This window comes from Erpetoichthys calabaricus, chromosome 14 (genome assembly GCF_900747795.2).
Source record: "Erpetoichthys calabaricus chromosome 14, fErpCal1.3, whole genome shotgun sequence".
NCBI lineage: Eukaryota > Metazoa > Chordata > Cladistia > Polypteriformes > Polypteridae > Erpetoichthys > Erpetoichthys calabaricus.
In genome coordinates this window covers 110,782,678-110,801,858 of record NC_041407.2, presented here as the reverse complement: position 1 = coordinate 110,801,858, position 19,181 = coordinate 110,782,678, and the positions used below count along the sequence as shown (strand labels likewise).

Genomic DNA, 19,181 nt, shown 5'->3' with positions numbered 1-19,181 from the left:
AGCAGAGTTCAGTGAGCAGGGGTGCTGCCATTTTGGATGACCTTGGAGAGAATTGGTTGATAACGTCCCACACATGCATTATGGTATGGGCCGCTGCGTTACGGTCAATCCACAGTCGTGTGTCTGAACCATTCTGGGACTTTCCTCAAGTTGTGACTTCGGCTACTGACAGACAAGCTTATCAGTGCCGTGATCGATAGATAGATAGACAGACAGACAGACTTTATTAATCCCAAGGGGAAATTCACATACTTCAGCAGCAGCATACTGATATAAAACAATATTAAATTAAAGAGTAATAAAAATGTAGGTAAAAACAGACAATAACTTTGAATAATGTTAACGTTTACCCTCCCGGCTGGAATTGAAGAGTCGCATAGTGTGGTGGAGGAGCGATCTCCTCAGTGTGTCGCTGAAGCTGCTCCTCAGTCTGGAGATGATCCTGTTCAGTGGATTCTCCATAATTGACAGGAGTCTGCTCAGCGCCCGTCGCTCCACCACGGATGTCAAACTGTCTGGGCGTCTTACTCTGCTCATATCAAGGGACTGGAGAGTGTATATGTGTGAGGACTGGAGTGGTGATGTCTGACTGTCATGTCTGGATTTGGGGACTTTAGGCTTTGGGTCCTCATTTATTTTCTTCTGCCTGATGGGGCTCAGTGACCCTGAACTTTATTGAGCTGTGTGACTTAACCCACAACCCCACTGTGCCTGTTCTTGCTGACCGTCTTACTTGAGCCCAAGTGCCTGCTGCCTTTGCTGCCCTGCTCGGAGCTCTTTCTCTTTCATTCGTGTCCATTCCTTTGGTGAGATCTGATTGTTACGTGAATCTGCCTGTCATTCCTCCATTTCTGTTCATCATATGTGTGCTTGTCTTTCCTGGGGATGTTGGTTCATTTATCAGTCATCGTCACCCCCAAACTGCCATCTTGTAACTTCAGATTTCTTGCTCATTTTTTGCTTTCTGGTTCTTCTGTGCCCTTGAATCTTTTTGTTAAGGAATGGCTGTAACCACAGGTGGTCAACTGGTGCCATAGCTGGTAGCTAAATCTCAGTCCACGGGTAGCATGATGTCTTTGGGCAAGGTGGCGATTGATGGTATGGTAGTGTTGTGCCCACTCTCCTGATCATTTTTTGCTCTCCATCTGTACTCAAGCCAGTGGTCAGCAACTGACTAAACTGTCATTGACTGGGGAAGTGGACACGGCTGGAGGAGTGCAAGGCGCTTTATATAGAAAGAAGAATGGGGGGGGGTCTCACAACATTTTAACAATAGAAATCTGTGGCCACCTTGAGCCATACCAGGGTACGTGTTCCATTCTTCAGGGGTCGGTGACTGTGTCCCTCTTTGTTATGAAGTCGGTTAGCTCTTGGGGGGGGGGGGGGGGGCACTCTTTTTCTAGTTAGGTAGAGAAGCGGTCTTTAACATACTCCTGGGGGTCTTGAGTGCGGAGGTGTCACCTCACTTCCATACTCTTCGTGTACTGATGAAGCCTTCGTTTTGGCCAGAGAACTGCATTCTGGGACTTCACCTTCCTCGCGCCTCTATAGACGAGGGTTCAGTTCATTCGAAAACACAAAACGTTTAACGTCAACATGGCAGGATAGGACAAAGCGCGCCAGTTGTAACCACCCAATTCCTCCAAAATGACATCAAGTCGAGCTGTCACCTCCATGCGTCAAGTACGAGCCTGCAGTCAGGGAGAGCTGGACCACTTTAAGAGTGCTGAAGTGTTTCTCCCGTTGCTGGAGAGCCATTCCATCCTGCCTTATGGTGGATGCTGCCATGTGCTTCAGCAGTCCTCGAACTCAGGATGAGGGAATGTCCCCAGTCGGGTGGTCTGTCGGCGCTGCTGCTTTTCTCGCTAAACGTCACAAAACAAGCTGGCGGGTAAAACTACGTGGGGACGAGAGCTCCAGCTGGCAGCTTCCGTCGTGATTTCATCGTAATTTGCATGTGCACTGAATCATGGGAAATGCACAAAAGCAAAATAAATTACTAAATGAAAATCCCGGCGTGTGTCCGAGTGTCGATAATTAGTGAGGTTGACGCCCTCTGGACTCGACACCCCCCTCACGACCTCCGTAACCGCTGTGAGCTGTCCCGGTGCGGGCTTGTGACCCCCCATAACCGAGGGGCTGCACGACATCAGCAGGTTACACTCCAGGACTGCGGCATACGGAGGTTCGAATGCGGGCGTTATAAGGGTCCCCTGGATATGTGACGCGAAAAATGAGGAGCTCACAGGACGAGCAGAGGACTCCTCGTCTTTGCGCAGCATTGTCGCTTTTGTAAACAAAGCACCCCCCCACCTCCCAAAGTCGCCAGAAAGGACACACGCTTCATGACTAGATGGGCCTCCGCTGGCGTCTTCGGTCTCGATGAGGCGGTCAGTTGGTCCGGCCGGCTGGTCGCCGAGCATGATGTGTCCCCGCAGTCAGCAGAACCTCGTGCTCGCTTCTCATTGTTCATCGGGGGTTTGGCAGCAAAGCGGTTAAAGGGGGCGGCGTCCCGACGGGGAAGACCAGCCTGTGTGTGCTGTGTGCAGCCCGCGATCAGCACCGAGGACAGATCTGGCGACACGCGGGCGGGCGAGCGATCAGCACCGAGGACAGATCACGGCTGTGGCGCACGGAGCCCCCACCCACCCCAAGCGCCTGGCCTGGATGCGCAGCAAGGATGTGCCCCCGACAGATGAGACAAAGCTGAGAGACCGGCCAGCGCGCGAAGGACATCGTAGATTCCAGCACGGGCTCGATATAGCGCAGCACGGTGACGAAGAGCGACACAGAGAGAGTGAGAGAGAGAGGCGCGCTCCTGAAAGGGGAGGGGAGCGCGAGAGTGCGGGAGCGCGCCGAGCTCAGAACCCAGGACAGCACCCGCGCAGGTGCGCCACTCCGTCCGGCGCCATCCGGGCTGCGAGGCACGCAGGTAAGCAAAGCTTCGTGTCGCGTTCGGCGTATTTAACAAAAAGGTGTCATTTTTTAGTAGATGTTGTCATTTTTCATTTCTGAAAAAGCGCCGATACACACGGATGACTGCGACCACTCGTGTGAGGGAATGCGGACAGACGAGACGATCTGGTGGCAGCAGGCGCGCCGTTTTCATGGCCTCGTCGGCGACATAACGGAGTCGGTGAGGCGGTCAGGGAAAGCCGCGAGCTTCGTGAGCATCTGTGTGTGTGTGTTTGACATCCAGACCCGACCCCCTAAGACCACCGCATCCCTTCCGACACCTCGTCACGCGGCGATGGCTTAATGGCACGGCTGGTCACATCTGGAGGTCGCGGCGCCCGGCTGGCAGGTGCTTGGTGACGCCGCCGCTTCGTGCATTTTGCCGCAGGGTCGCCGATTCTTTTGTTGACACCGAATTGGAGATAATGGGTCGGGACTCGCGCCTGCGCACACACACACGCGCGCAGCGCGCGCACGGCGGGGTGAGGTGAGGCTTCGGACTCTTTTTTTTTTTTTTTTCATTTTGATTTTGGGATTGTTTGAACGCGGGGGCCGGTCGGGGGTCCGGCTCAGGTGGGCGCACATCCGCCATTCACAGGTAGAGGGCTCGAGGGGCGAGACGTGATTGAGCTTGACGAGGCTCTGCGCAGCCACCGAAGCATCGCGCTGATCTCCCGCATCCGCCATTGATAATGCGGTGCAATAAAACAAAGGCCAAAAGTGGGACGAGTCGGGGAGGGGAAAAATGGAGCACCCTGGTGCGGCGACATGTCATGTAGAACTCCTGGGGTCCCCTGGCACCCTCATCATGCCCGCTAACCAGCCTCTTCTTTTCTTCTTCTTCTCTTCAGGTGTTTATCAGCCAGAGTGCCAGACGGTGACAGCCAGCATTTGACGGGCACTCTCAGCTTTTGCCCTTCTCATGAACGTTCGCCAGCGCTGAATGCCTGAGAGCACCCGTTCTGGCTGCCAATCTCACACAGGGCATTGAAGGCCCCGCTCACCCTGCACGCTCCTCAAGACTGTCCCCTGCTTCTTCAACGCTGGCATCATGGGCACGGTGCTCTCTCTGTCGCCCAGCTACAGGAAGGCGGGCCTGTTTGAAGACGGCCCGGCCACGGTGGGCCACTACACGGCTGTGCAGAACAGCAAGAACGCCAAGGACAAGAACCTGAAGAGACACTCCATCATCTCGGTCCTACCATGGAAGCGGATTGTGGCCGTGTCAGCCAAGAAGAAGAGCTCCAAAAAAGTGCAGCCCACCAGCACCTACCAAAACAACGTGACTCATCTCAACAATGAGAATCTCAAGAAGTCCCTCTCCTGTGCCAACCTGTCCACGTTCGCCCAAGACGGCGGCCAGGTCCCCGGCTCTAAGACCTCCAGCAATGTGGTGTCCTCAGCCAAGAAGGTCCCGGCCTCCAACTGCACGGGCCCGGGGACCCCGAAGCGGGTCATCGTGCAGGCGTCCACCAGCGAGCTCCTGCGATGTCTCGGAGACTTCCTGTGCCGGAGGTGCTACCGGCTGAAGCACCTGTCGCCCACCGACCCGGTGCTGTGGCTGCGCAGCGTCGACCGCTCCCTGCTCCTTCAGGGCTGGCAGGACCAGGGCTTCATCACCCCGGCCAACGTGGTCTTCGTCTACATGCTCTGCAGGGACGTGGTGTCCTCAGAGGTGGCCACAGAGCATGAACTGCAGGCGGTCCTGCTCACCTGCCTCTACCTGTCCTACTCCTACATGGGCAATGAGATCTCATACCCGCTGAAGCCCTTCCTGGTAGAGAGCGCCAAGGAGGCCTTCTGGGACCGCTGCCTGTCCATTATCAACCTGATGAGTGCCAAGATGCTGCAGATCAACTCGGACCCCCACTACTTCACTCAGGTCTTTGCTGACCTCAAGAATGAGAGCCAGAAGGAGGAGGAGCGCAGCAGGCTGCTGATTGGCCTGGACCGGTGAGCCACCGGGGGGCTGGCATAGAGACGGGCTCGATTCTGGCCCGTCATGCCCGTGGCAGAGGGGGTCTGCCAAGCTGTCGATGACATTTCTGCACCTGATTTCATCGCCCCCTTGTGGCGGGCAAGAGCCAGAATTGCGTGCATCTCTGTTTATACTGACTGGTGGCTCGAGAGGAACTTTTGGGGAGTTTGACACGTGTTCGCCACAGCCCAGGCGCTGCCCGTGGTCCTCATGCCGTTTCTATTTCTGTTTACGCTGGCACAGTGCACCGGGCACCACCATCGGCAGTGAGCATCTTTTTGCCCCATTGGATAGGCTCCATCTGGGAGGCGTTTCTGGCAGTGCAAAGACTGGGCACAACTGTGCGGGCAGCTGGTGATGGTTGGGGTGGTGTGGCACGACCGGACCACTCGAGGCTCTACATGGCTGCCAAAAAAAAAGACGGATCATGGAAGTGAAAAAAGGCGGCGGGGGGCCGGACTGGAGGCTGCTCTCTCTGCCGATGTCACCTCACAAAGTCCTTGCATGTGTTCACTTGGTGTCAATGCCACAAGGGGGCGCTGCCAATCATGCCTGGTGCCAACAGACACACCCACGAGCCCCGAGTCACCGCTAATGTGCCATTGTCTGCATTCACAAGTCACACAAGATGAGCGAGCGAGCGAGTGAGCGAGGGTGGGCCGCACCGCCTGGACTTGAACCCGAGTCGCCACCTCTTTATATTCCCGTGTCAGTGTGTAGAGCAGGAATGTGTTAGCTGTGTCCCCGAGTGCGTGTGTGTGGCGTGGCCTGGCAGGGCGACTGCCCGACTTCTGCCATCGTCACCTCCTCTGATTTCTGCTTCTTTGTATTTATTTTTGTACAGTCGTGGAGAATAAAAAGGCACTACATGGTGGCTCCGCACGGTGCTTCTGTCACGGGGCAAAGGTCATGGCATGGCACGGCTAGACAGGGAGGAAGGGGAGGGGCTGTGGGTCAAGGGTCATGGTGGGGCACGGCTAGACTGGGAGGGGAGGGGCTGCGGGTCAGAGGTCACAGTGCTGCACCATTCGGACCTGAATCTCCAGAGCAGCTCTGTGATGGCACTGCCAACCCTGGGAGTCACATGAGTCACTGGCATTTGGACTGGGAGCCACTGAGCCATACCAGCCATCCACTTTCTGTCATCCTTTCTTTACACCTATGCCAGTGCTTTGCTCCGTAGGTGCAAATGACCAGGGCACCTGCCCAGAGTGGGACCAGCTGTCACTTGGGTCTGTCATGGTGGCGTCACACCTCAGCTGATTGCTTTGACCCCTCAGCACACGTTAGAATTCCCTCATCGTGTCACTCGTCTGGCACACGAAACTCCATCCAGATGCCAGAATGGGACAGTGCCCACACTTCAAAAATTACAGTGCCATGTGGCCATGGAGATGTCCCCTAAAGTGAAACCTGAACTTTACCAGGACTCCCCTTGCTGTCACAAGTCTGAGTGGTCTTGAACCCCTTGAGAGGGGTGGGACACACTGGCGCTGTGAACAGGAGGAACCAGCTCAGGCAAAACCTGAACTTGGGCATCAAGGAGGAGGAGGAAGGATGGATGTGTGGGTGGTGATGATGATGATGATGGTGATGTTGGTGTGAGGGTCTGACAGAGCAGGGGGTCTTCACTCACAGTCCTCCAGGGCCAGTGACCTAACTCACAGGTGGTGGTCCTGGGTGAGGATGAGACTTGGTCTTTAACACTCGTACGGCTTGTTGCTGCTGTCATTCATCAGAGGGCAGAACAGACAGAGTGTGACAAATGAGAGGCCACCAATAGCTCAGCTGTCCCCAAATCTCAAAGGTCGTCGAGGTCTCTGCTGCACCTCCATGTCTCGCTGGTTTGTTTCTGATCCCATCAACTCTTTTTGGAGTCCGGAGGCGCTTGGTGGCTTCACTCCTAAATGGACGTCCCCTTCATTCTTACTGCTGTCCTTCAGTCACCGTTACGTTGTAAGGACTGTCCTGGATCTCCTTCATCGATGTCATTGAGGACTTTGAAGACCTGGCTGAGGTCCCCATGCTGTCCCTTCTGAGTCTGTCCCAGTAGGACGTGTCCTCAAGTCCTGGGATGCTCCTGGTGACTCTCCATGTGTCACCCTGTCCTTGTAGTGTGGTGACCGTTACTGCTCACAGGACTCCAGAGGTGGTCTCACTAGTGCCCCCTACAGTTGGAGCATGATGTCCCTTGATTTTTTTCTATCCTAGCATTTGATTTTTCTTTTTGGCCACCTCTGTGCATTGCTTAGATGAGGGGGATGTTGTGTCCACATAGACCCCTCGGCCCTTTTCAGGGGTCTCTTCTGGTAGCTCGGGCTCTCCCACCTTGGATTTGTACTCAATGTTCCTCCTCCCCTCGTGTGGCATTTACACTCCGTATTTTCTGGGGGTTCGCCGGACCCCTCTGAAGCTTGTGCAGGTCTTTCTGGTAGATCGGGGTCCTCAGTTTTGGTCCTGGAGGGCTGCGGTGGCTGCAGATTTGTGTCCCCGTCAGTGTCCTACTCAGAAGAGGTGGTCTTTGGTGATGAGGAGGTCTGGTGCTCAGCACTCGTGTGGGGCTCTCATTCATCCAGCACAAATGTTAAATGCATTGTAGGTCAGGGGTCTTCAATCTCAGTCCTGGGGGGCTGCTACAGCAGTTTGTTTTTTTGGTGACCCCCCCATAGTTGACATTCAGGACCCTTAGTTGCCCCTTTTTGTCAGTTTACGTGGCTAATTTGAGGACTTCCTGGTTTTCCACAGCCCTCCGCCCGACGTGGTCCATCATGAAGGGTCCGAGTTACAAAAAGAGGGGGACGTAAAGTGCAGGTCTGTCCGGCGCTCGTATTTACCAAACGTCCCCAAGTGACTCATGTGACAAGACATTAGAAAGCGTCCTGCGGTGACACCCAGCGAAAATGACCAGTTCAGCTTTATGAGAGTGACGTCACCGCAGGCCACATGCTGACCCCCTTGGTGACGTCTTGTAGCTTTCTGAGGCTTCACCACAAAGAGAACAAAAATGTCTGAAGTACTCGCTGGAGGAGGAGGAGGAAATCCTAACAAGGTAGGTCTTTGCGTTAAGCGGGACATAAGCTGTCACCTCGTGTCACCCACCTTGAGATAAGGACACCTGTCTGGGTGTCACTCCAGCAGATGGCACATCACAAGCATTAACACTGCTGTTATGAAAATCCCATACCAAATGAAGGGATCACACTCCATTGGCCCCTTTGAGTAAGACCCTTAACCTGAAAATTACTCACTTGGGGGGGTTAATGGGGGGCACTGTACAATGGTAGACCCTGCACTTGGTCCTCCAAAGGTCATGCAAAAAGATAATTTCTCCTATGAAATCAAATCAAAATGGCATATAACATTGCACTTGCCATTCTAACAGATGGCACATGACAAGTATGGACCCTGCTTTTATGAATCCCATACCAAGTGGCATATAACAGCATATGACAAACAGGTTGTATGGTGCACTGCAAACATTAATGCTGGGGTCTTCATTGATTGAGAAGATTAAGGGGGTGTCAGTGAGTGGTCCACAGCTAAATCTTAAGGCCACAGAGATTTCTCGTGAAGTGTCAGTTCCATGGCTGCTCTCGTGCGTCTCTCAGGTTGCGTCCTTCCCTGTGGTGCCCCCTCATCTTCTGTGAGCTCCAATTCCTCCAATGCCCCAGGAGGCCCACCCTAACCCTAAGCCTAACCCTTCTTGAACCCTCCCGGCTTGTAAAATGCAGTGCAAGTGTCCTGGGGGCTCGTGGAATGTGGAGCTCGGCCTACCTGTGTGCCCCTCCAGCCCCGCCCACCTTCAGGTCATATGCTGGCCCCTGCAGTACGGTGTGTAGCCATGACAACCTGTGTGTCGACATGGTGATGCCACTCGTGACTCGCCTCTATGGGGGCTCATCCACACCAGAGGCCGGGGTCTCACCAGTCCCACCCATAGCTGCAGGATGCCCAGTGCTTTGCGAGATGCAGTTGGCTTTAAGATGGCCTCCGTTGGCACGCTGGGTAAATCTGTGCCATCCCCTCAAGTGCAGTACAGGTGACAAACTCAAATCATGGCCATCACACAACTGCGTTTTACATGTCACCGACATGTCATTTCATAGACGCCTCAATCATGTGACATACAAGATTCTGTCATTCTGCACTCTGCTCAGTGTTGCCCAGCGTTTCCAGAACATTCTGCCTCTCCTGGGATGGTGGGCACTGATCTCCACCTGAGCGCCATCTTCTGGCAGCTCCTAGCCGGGGGTCCTCTGAGGCCGTTGAGTTGGCAGCACTGGACCACTGAACATGTGGGGGACGGTCACTGTAACAGTGAGTGCTGCCCTAGTCGAAGTTTGTGACAAACACCACGTTTGGTGACCCGAGGACCACCTTCTAATTAGGACGTCACACTCTCACTTCGACAGAAGTGCCAGGGGCTGTGAGGACCATCACACCACTTCATGAAAAGAGCCACAGCGGCTGGGGGGGGGGGTTAAACTTGCTGGCCTGTGCCTACATGTGGCACCCTCACCAATGACACCATCATGCCAGTCATTTTATTAATATGAACTTTTATTAAAAGTAGAAACGCGACAGAGCCGTTCTCCCAGGCCCCTGGCGGAGAACCCTGGCACCCACTGTGTGGCACGTGCACAGAGGCCCTCTGCTGGGCGTCTTCACTGCTGCTGCTAAACCAAGTGCCCACCTCCATGTCAACAGCTGGGCACTTCAGAAGAATTAAGGCACATCGGAGGGGAAAAGTGCAAAAAAGATTAAAAAAAAAATAAAAAATGAAGGGGTGGGCATGAGGCAGCTGACCAGCAGCGTTGTGCCCGCAGGAGCAGGTAAGGCGGCCAGGCAGGTGGGGTCCATCTTAGGGACACTTCATCCCATCGTCAAATTAACAGGGGTGGGTATGGGTGACCCCTTAACATGGCAGGGACAGTGTGGGGGTGGGGGGGGGTTCTGCAGTGCCAGTCTGATTTGCAGTTCTGCCTTTCTGTATATGCAGGGGGGGCTAAACTTCTGCCCCATTGCCTCCCCACACCCCATTTGCCCACAGGTACCTCCTGAAAGTTCCAGAATCTTCTAAGTGCTGGCACAGGAAGCCCCCCACTTCACCCCACCCTACCTGCCTCTTCAGTTCCCGGGCACAGACAGGATGTACCCTGCACGACTCTTGACAAAGTCAGGCTGTGATTGGTTGATTTTGGTCTCCACGGCGATGGTGCACTTCTTGCCATGCATGCTGCATTGGATCGGGTTCAACGTGTTCACTTGGATTTTACGCATCTCACTGTGAAGAAAGAATAAAAAAAGAAATGGGCAACTGGGAACAGCGGGCATCACGACACAGAGGCTCAAGACAGCGGGCACCTACCAAGCATCTTCTAAAGGGAGCATAAAGCACCACCTGGCTGCACCAGGGCCTCTGCTCTGCCACATGATCTGCCTTTGCATCCATGCCAGCATGTGCCAGGGTGGGGTTAACTGTGTTCTCGAAGATGCTGCCAACTGTTTTCAGAACTGTTGCTGTGGTAACTGGTATATGTGGACCCATGCCAGCAGAGGCTGGGTGCTATAGATTTTGCACCAGCTCTGGGTTCACAGTATTCTATCCAGCATAGGGCATGCTGTGCCAGCCCTAAAAGTGACATCTCTAATGCCAACAGCAGCCATCATCATGGAAGCCCTGAGACTGGGCCCAAAGATGAGAACCCAAAGATGGGCTGCAGCAGAAGAGCTGGCAGGAGAGGCTGAAAACCAGCAGCATTTCAGTGCCCTCACTCAGTGAGCACCCATCGCCCACATGCCCTGCTAGGGCCTAACATATTATGGTTGAGGGGGTGTGGCCTGAGAAATGCACGTTACATGCATGACTAAAGGGGCGTGGCCTAATAGACACGAGTTTCTGAGGGAGGGGGCGTGTCTATCCGAGGAGGCGTGGCCACACTGAGTGTTCCTGTTCAATGAATTTGTGTTCACAATGACAGCCAAGCCAGGCCATGCTGTGCCCGCGGACAGCCAAAGACGCCACGTTCTCCCTTGCCTGTACCAGCTGTACCCCCACAAGTGTCCAATGGGCAGACACTTGGCTCTAATCTAAGCCAGGCCTCCTGCTTCCGCTGCTCCCAAAAAGGCGAGAGGCAGAGGAGAAAGCAGAAAGTAGGTCAAGATGAATGAAGAGTCACATGGCCGTCTCTGGCGGGCTCCAGCGAGTGGGGGTGGGGCGCCCGGGCATCTGCAGAGCCTCTCCGAATGGAATAGAAATGAGGGCATCCTGTGCCATGACAGGAACTGAGCAGACGGGGGAGTGGTACGCAGACCAGGTAGGCCGTGGGCACAGGACAGCTAATGCAAGCAGGGCAGGCGACCGCCTGGCAGTCCAAGTGGAGGTGCACTGGGAAGGGACGAGGTAGATGGCCGCTGGTGTGCCCACATGGTGGCTGAGGGCAGGCATGAGGAGCACAGACAAGACCTGCGATGCCTCATTTGTATTCCAAGTGTGGCTTGGCGTTAATTGAGTAACCATCAGATAAATAGGAGCAGGCTTGTTACCATGGAAACTGCATCCGGAGGAAAGGCGGGGTGGTGGGGGGACAGCAGCCCGAAATCGAACATCCCCTGCCAGGGTCACCTTGACAGCAAAGCCCTCCTGACAGACGCACCCGAGGTGCCAATCTGCTCTCCTCAACGCCAAAGCTGGCAGTGTGACACCAAGGCAGACGGCTGGCACCTCCGCTTCAGCGACTGTCTGGCATCATTCATCAAAAGCTGCCTGAAGGTCAGAACAGAAACCTCGCCACACAGCGGGCACACAAACACACACAGAGCTCATGGGTTCAAGGGGATTTCCAGTACAGCGTGCCAGTGTGAGTGTGTAAACGTGTGTCTGTGTGCCAGTGGAGTGTGTGTGTACAATTCAGAGTGAGGGGCTGAGGCACCAGAATCTGGGGGGCACACACTTGGACAGACCCAGAAGACCCGAGTCAAGAAATGGCAGAGTGGCAGTCAGTGGAGCCAACAGTCAGCACAACAAGGCCTATGGCAGCACACAATGCTCCGGACCCTGGCACCAATGAGGTGTGCCAGCCGACAACCCAAAAACCAAAGGACTGGCGCCACATGTGCTGCTCTTCACACCAAAGGGGCAAAACGGCAACAATTCGACCCTGGTGGGGGTCTGCAGAGCACAGGCTGTGTTTCAGTGGTATGTGTCTGATGGAATAAAAACACCCACCCATGCCAGGAAGGGGCACACCCCATTGATGCCATTCAAAGGGCTGGTCACTAAGTTTTTAAAGGGCAAGCTGCTGTAATGAAATCACAAGTCAACACTACTAGGGAGGCTCACTGGAAACGAGGCGGCTGGGTGCCCACTGGGCAGGCAGCGAGGCAACATCAAGGGTCTGTGCATGGCACTATTAAAAAAAAAAAAAAAAAAGAGGATATCCTTGGGAAATGTGTGCTGTGAAAGAAGCTGTTGGCACATCAAGTGACGAGCTACAGTTTGAGACAGGGAGAAATGTTGCCACAGTTTGCCACCCCAAGTGAGCCCACCAGCTGCCCATGAGTGTCATGACAGGTGTCTCTCACCAGTAAGATCACTACACCATAGTGTGCCAGCCAGCCTCATAAGCCCTCTGCCATACCACGTCATTGGGTCAGACAGCTGGTCGTCGGGACACCTTGCAGCACATGCTGTTCAGGTCACCCGAGGTGACAGTGGCACACAATCCACATGTCTGACTGGCCCTCACATTTTTATTTAAGCAGATGGTCATATGGGGGCGCTATAGCTGGCAGCCTTGTTACTCACTATTGGCGCTGATGTGACTCAGTGTGCCCAGGCCAAAGCAGCATGACCATGTGATGTCAGAACACAGTCGAGCAGACAAAGTGGCACTGCCTGTCTGGCTGTGATGGACAGATGGCGCTTGGCACTCCACTCCCTGTGCTGCTGCTGTTTTTTCTGATTATGCCCAGCTCCCCATCAAACCTTGGTACTGCCCCTTACCAATAGCACTGACTGCCAGAGTCTGTCACGATCAAAGTGAGCACCACTGGGCACTTGACTGGCATGGTGGAATACGGGCACGCACTCTGGCTCAAGCTGCAGACTGGCGTGCCCAGTTTTACAGACATGTGGCCTGGTCCAGCAGTGTGGCCAGCTGGTCCCCGAGACGTCCGGACCTCAAAGGGTCTTCCCAGCCCCCTGTAAAGCCCACCCAAGTTGGTCGTACCTCTTAAAGTGGCTGACGATGACGCCCACAAGCTCTCCTATGCGGCTTTCTCCAGGTGGCTCTATGCCCTGTAGGCACACGATAAGGTCACGGTTGTCCTTGGTGTGGAAGACGACCAGCTGGTCCTTCCCGGGTGACACGCTGAGGCCACTAACCTGTGGGCAGAAAAGCAAGATGATGGGAGCTGAATCAAAGGGTGCCAACTAGTGGGCACCAATGGGAATGACACACCCAGATGGCCTCCCACTACTTATGGGCAGTGGGTGGCACAGGGCTGCCATTTAAGAGCTGAAATGGTGGAAGACCTTCAAGTGCAGACTGCAGAGGACACAAGAAGCTAATGACCACATGATGCCCACAGCTGGCCATTCAGGGTGACCAGCAGAATGGGCATCCACAGTGCTGAAGAGGCTGACCACCGACATGTATGACCACTCAAACTGACTTGGAAGATGCCAGGCATGACAGAGCGGCACTGCACTTCTGCTTGGCCATGGTCGTCATGGTAACTTCTTCCCAGGGAAGATTGCCATGGCAACAGCCGCGACAGTCAATGGAGGCAGCAATGAGACAGCAGCGCGAGCTCAGGGTGGCGCGGTGGGCCTCGTGGCCCCCTACTCACGTTATACAGAGGAATGCTCTTCATCACTTTGTACTGCTTCAGGGGGTCCATCTTGTAAAGGTGGCGGTCCGTGATGAGGATGGCACGGTCCTCTGCCTTGTTGAAGCGGTTTATCTGTTGGAGACAGAGGATGGCACAGGGTGAGGGTCAAGTGGCAGCAGGCAGGGATGTGCCCCATGGCTCGGGGTCTCATTACCTTGCGCACGTGGCACGAGAAGAGCACATTCATGAATTTGTCCTTACGCTGCAGCTCGCTGGATGCCAACGTGAAGAAGCTCGCCAACTCTGGCTGGTCTCGTTTCTGTCAAAAAAAGGAAGTTGGCGGGAGGCACAAGGGCCACACGATTAGCTCAGGGTGATGGACAACTGCCCCCCCCCCCCACCCCCAGGCCCACTCAGATCAGAAGGACGTGCCATCCACGATGACATCTTACCACATAGTTGCCCTCCCAGGCTCTCTGCAGCGCCATGTCTGTCCGTTGGCCCTTCAGCGTCTCCAAGGCTGCTACCTTTGCTCGCACCTTTGGTAGATCCTCGGGTGGCAAGGAACGGATCAGCTGGCCGGCCCGCCACCTGTCAGACACCAAAAACAGAGCAGAGCTGTGACACCTCGCCCGCTGAGCCCACCCGTTCTGTCACTGTGCCCTGTAGGCTTCTGATGGACCGGCATCCCGTCCAGGGTTGGCTCCTGCCATTGTGTTGCTGTCTTCCTGTGAACCACAACTGCATCAGGCAGCTTTGAAGGTATTATGGGATGTTACTATGGAATGTGCCCCCCCCACCCACCACTAGCATATTAATCTGATTTGTCTGAAATCCGTGAAAACCGACAGAAAAGGCCCACATCACAACTGACCATCGCCATGAAGACCACGAAGGTGGCATCCACAACAAGTCATTGTATCTACTTACTGAACCCTGGGTAATGCCACGGCAGCAGCTGTGCCAAGCGGTGTGGTCATTTCAGTGCATTTCTCCTGGGTGCCAAGTGACCATCCTCGGATTTATTCCCAGTTTCAATGATCTGCCTGCCAGGCTAAGACGGTCCAGTGAGTGCCCTAAGAAAGCCTGCCCTGTCCAGCTTGGTGTGCCCAGCACATGGCCACCACGAGCGCGCGTCACAGCAATGACACCTAAGAGTTCCGATTTGTCTACCTTTTGTAGAGCTTGGATGCGGCCATGTTGTTTACGGTTGCCATGGCCACGACTGAACATGGCGGCTCAGTACCCTCGGCGTCCCACCTTTGGCTCTTTGGGCGTCTTCTTGCTACTTCTGTTTTTGTTATTTCGAACTGCGATTTGGGTCTTTGGCGGTCGTCACTTTTGGCCATCTTTGTAACGAAGCCCACCCGTATCTTCACAGCTTCTCCCGGTCAACGTCACCTTTAAGACACACAGCAAAGTTCAACCATTGCAGCCATTGCTGGACGCCCTAAAAGCTCTTTGGCGGGCAGAAGTGGTCAAAGCTCAAGGTGCCAGTGGGCAACGCCTGCTCAGCCGCTGACGTGCCACTCGTCTTCTGCATTCTAAAAACTGTCAGCGTGTCACCCTGAATGGAAGAGCTGCCACAACGTCACCCCTCGGCGGACACCTCAGCCTGCCCCAAGTGCCCCTTGAGGACCTGCTGAGGACGTCACACGCCAGCACCCCAGACCTCCGCTTGCTGTCACGACCTAAAAGAAGTGCAATGTGACACGTCACTAGTCCTGGCCAGCCACTCATTTCACAGGCGGGCTATGCTTACCGTGAAAGGCGCTATATACAATAAAGAGAGTGGCCTGAATGTGAGGGACTTGGGCACCCAGCAGCACTCGGAGCTCCTGCTCACTTTGGAGGGCACCAAACACCACAAACGACTATGAAAGGCACTATATAGGAAATGCTCGAAACGGGGGGCCGGCCGGAGGGTCACAGTCCTACCTGCTGTAGAGCCCCTGAAGCGCTTCTTCAAACTTGCGAAGCACTCGAGGGGGAATCGGCCACTTGACGTGCTTCCCGTAGTCCTTCATGTTCCGGACATTGTGGAAGCGGTGGGCCACCTCCCGGATGTAGGCCTTCACCTTGTAGCGCCGGTAACAGCGGATGATGATGAGGGAGGCGCGCATGCGGCGGTATCGTATCCTGGCAATGGTGCCCCTCCAGATCTGTGGGCAAGAGAATTAGTGAACACCGGGGAGAATCGGCAGTCTGCTTGGTGCCAAGGGGGCACTATAGAACACTGCTAGGGCCCTAACAAGTCACTGAGAGCAAAACATACCAACAGGGGGTGCCGGGCACGCTAAGGGCATTGAAGACCTCGGGGATCATCATCGTCATCATCACCTCTGAGGGGGAGGGTCCGTTGCTGTAAATGTGTGCAGGCACCACCAGAGGGAGCTCTAGGCACACAAGTGACTGATGGTGGTCTTAGAAAGGCAGACCTCCCAAATCCACCAATCAGGAATGGCGTCAGAGGTTGGGGGACTCACTTACTGGGAGGGAGAGCAGCCCAGAGCTTTAGGGGGTCAGACTGGCCATGTTGTGTTACATGAAGGCAGACAGGCAGCTGGTGACCGTCACTTGAGGGGGCCACAGGGGCAAACTTAGAAGAGAAGGGCAGCCAAGTAAACTGCACCCTAGGTGGCCTTGGGACACTCAAGTAACAATAATGAAGGGATGACCCACTAGGGGGCGGGATTATTAAAACGGCATAATGGCCAGCCAATCAGGCCTTTAACTTGAGGGCTGGCATCTTACAGGCTGGCATCTTACAGAGACAGACAGGATGAGACACCAGGCCATCAGCCTGGTAGCGGGGCACACGCCAAGAGTGAGAGGCGGTCCCCATGCCACCTCCTGAGCTGGACGCCCGTCTCGACTTTGTAAAAAATGTAGCAAAGCTTTAAGCTCAAATTTGTGACGTTGGCATGTTCAGTTGTGGTGGTCACGTTCACCAAAGCAAAGCTGAAGAACAGGGGGCATGCCTCAGGGGGCCTTTGTGATGACTTGGAGTGTGAAAACAAGGACAGCGCCAACAGGAGAAACGGCAAGAGGAACGCAGACGGCCTGTGAGGCACTTTATGAACTCACCAGGGGACAACAAAGTGACACAGCGAAGAGAGAATCTGCCGAGCCCATCCATCCAAACCAGACAGACAGGTCACCAGATAAGATGGGACGAGAATCACCAAGAAGACCACCTGCCTTTGTGAATGAACAGGTGGGCTACAGAATGCGTGCAGGTAGATTCAGCCCATCAACTGTCTGCAGTTCATTCTCTTATAGCGCCCGCCTGGACTCACAGGACCACCCTGCACTCTGCTTGCACCTCAGGGGAGGGTGGGTTGCTGTGGGCGGAGTCTCCTGCCTTTCGGTTTCTCATAGCCACGCCCCCGTCTGTCACGTATTTAACCATTTCACTTACCTGAAGTGGCCCACCTCTAAAACAAACAGACACACACTACAGCGGGCACCCTCAAGGGTGGCACTGACCTTCTGCAGGAAGAGCACAATGCGCTGCACCATCTGTGCTCGCTGATCCTCGAGGGCGAAGAGGGTGCGGGGCGTGCGGATGAACACCTTGGTCTTCCCGTAGGCGCTGTCCTGCTCAAACCCGCTGGCCTGAAGCAGCTTCTTCACGGCCTCTTGGTCTGATGGCAGCTCATGGTTTGGCCATGTAATGGTGGAGATCATTTTGTATCTGGAAGGAGACGTGGAGATGAGCAAAGGCCACTCAACAGCCGGGCATAGGTGCTGTAGTGGGATCAGTGCCCACAGTCACCCCGTGCCCTGTCTTGCCCACTACATGCCCATCCCAGCAGAAGGTACACAGGACAACACGGTGAAGTGGTGCACAAGTCTCTGCCTGCAGCGGAGGCTGGGGCCCACCATTGGCATACATCAACACGGGCACCAGCGATAACAACATCTGGCACTTACTCAACCACTCAAGAAGCCCCCAGTGCCCGAACAAAGCTCACCTCTGAAGGAAGCGCTGGTACGTCTGCCGGTAAGCAAAGCCCGCGCGCCGCACCCTGACGTTCTCCAGCAGGCCCAGGTACTCCACCTGATGGCGGCAGCGCTCCTCCTCGAAGAGCAGCGGGGACTTGAGGTCGTTGGGCTTAATGCAGCGCACGTAGTAGGGCTCCTGAGAACAAAAGGGTGGCACAGGACCAAAGTGAGCAGCGGGTGCCGACCATCCCCCACTGCACAGCCCCTATCCGTCACGGGACCTCACCTTGCATGCCAGGTTCTCCACAAGAGCAATCATTGAGTTTTTGAAGAGGGTGGCTGCGGTCAGTGGCCGCTTGGTCACTTCTGTGATGCTCAGCTTGCCCTCAGGCCACATGCTCTTCAGGACAGGGTTGGAGCTGAAAGAGAGGTGCTCACCTGTGAGGAGGTGCCCCCAACTGTGAAGTGGTTCCCCCCACCTGTAAGGAGGCACCCACCTGTGAGAAGGTGCCCCCATCTGTAAGGAGGCACCCACCAGTGAGGAGATGCCCACACCTGTGAGGAGGCACCCACCTGTGAGGAGGCGCCCCCTGGGGACTCTACTGGGAGATCCTCAAACCTGCCTTGCTCACCTGTTGTACAGCAGCCGCTTGAAGTCCTGGAACAGAGTGTCCTTGTTCTTGTCAATGAAGCTGACGACCGAGTACCTGTGTGGAGACAGCAGGGTAGAGCTGAGCGTCACCTCCAGTAACACAAAGAGAGGTCATCAGCGACGGGGGGACTTACACTACATCTCCAGCGTAGTGCCGGATCCGGAAGTCTCGGTCAAACTCCAGGCTCTTGTCGGTGGGGAAGAGCTGTAGGCGAGAAGGAATGCTGGTGAGACTGAAGGACCACCAAACCCACTGGCCTGGCTGCCCCAAGCACCAAACCTACAGGTCCCCTCAAGGGGACAGTGGCTCCTGGGGACAACTCTCGAGTATCTGAGTCACCACAGCTGACTGAGACTACACCAAGGCTGGCAATACTGGTCAGTGGAGCCCAACAGCAGCTAAGGAGGTGGGCAACGCATTCAACTAGACCCCAAGCTACCAGTTTATTAGGTACAGATATCCATTCCAGCACGTCATACGTCAAATGATGGCTGTGTGTGGTAGGACGGTGGCAGTTTGTGATCAATGAAGAAATGGAAGGGACAAAATAAGTGACCTTAGTGACTTTGAATGTGGCATGACAGTTGGTGCTAGGCATGGCACCACCCAAACAGCTTTTCATGCACAGCTATTTCAAGGGTTTACTGAGAATATGCTGGCAGACCAGGAATGACCAGCAACAGGAGACCCTGTGGATCAGAGGGTTCAATGAAGGACAAAGAGAATTGGACAAGCCAACATATGGGACACTCTGAACTCCACAGGGACATGGACAACATCACCTGAGAATGCTCTGCTTGTCACACTTTGTC

General features: G+C 54.8%; 2 protein-coding genes across 3 annotated transcripts in view; one reads left to right on the top strand and one right to left on the bottom strand.

The window, feature by feature from the left end:
* Window positions 1-2,137: 2,137 nt before the first annotated feature.
* LOC114665224 (cyclin-dependent kinase 5 activator 1-like) lies at window positions 2,138-5,807 on the top strand. Of its 2 annotated transcripts, XM_051918888.1 has the most exons (3): window positions 2,138-2,932; window positions 3,021-3,136; window positions 3,807-5,807. In XM_051918888.1, the coding sequence occupies exon 3, from the start codon at window positions 4,007-4,009 to the stop codon at window positions 4,910-4,912; it is 906 nt and encodes a 301-aa protein (XP_051774848.1). In that variant the 5' UTR covers window positions 2,138-2,932; window positions 3,021-3,136; window positions 3,807-4,006; the 3' UTR covers window positions 4,913-5,807. The 2 variants fall into 2 exon arrangements, with proteins under 2 accessions (XP_051774848.1, XP_028675497.2); XM_028819664.2 differs by lacking the exon at window positions 3,021-3,136.
* Window positions 5,808-9,475: 3,668 nt separating this feature from the next.
* Window positions 9,476-19,181, bottom strand: part of myo1d (myosin 1D) — a 50,241-nt gene continuing 40,535 nt past the window's right edge. Inside the window, exons 12-22 of the mRNA XM_028818423.2 lie at window positions 18,503-18,573; window positions 18,349-18,423; window positions 18,003-18,135; window positions 17,746-17,912; window positions 17,258-17,465; window positions 15,707-15,930; window positions 14,221-14,359; window positions 13,983-14,087; window positions 13,787-13,900; window positions 13,165-13,319; window positions 9,476-10,217 (exon numbers count right to left, since the gene is read on the bottom strand). Coding sequence (XP_028674256.2) covers window positions 10,061-10,217; window positions 13,165-13,319; window positions 13,787-13,900; window positions 13,983-14,087; window positions 14,221-14,359; window positions 15,707-15,930; window positions 17,258-17,465; window positions 17,746-17,912; window positions 18,003-18,135; window positions 18,349-18,423; window positions 18,503-18,573 — 1,548 coding nt within the window. The 3' untranslated portion in view covers window positions 9,476-10,060. The remainder of the gene's footprint in view (window positions 10,218-13,164; window positions 13,320-13,786; window positions 13,901-13,982; window positions 14,088-14,220; window positions 14,360-15,706; window positions 15,931-17,257; window positions 17,466-17,745; window positions 17,913-18,002; window positions 18,136-18,348; window positions 18,424-18,502; window positions 18,574-19,181) is intronic.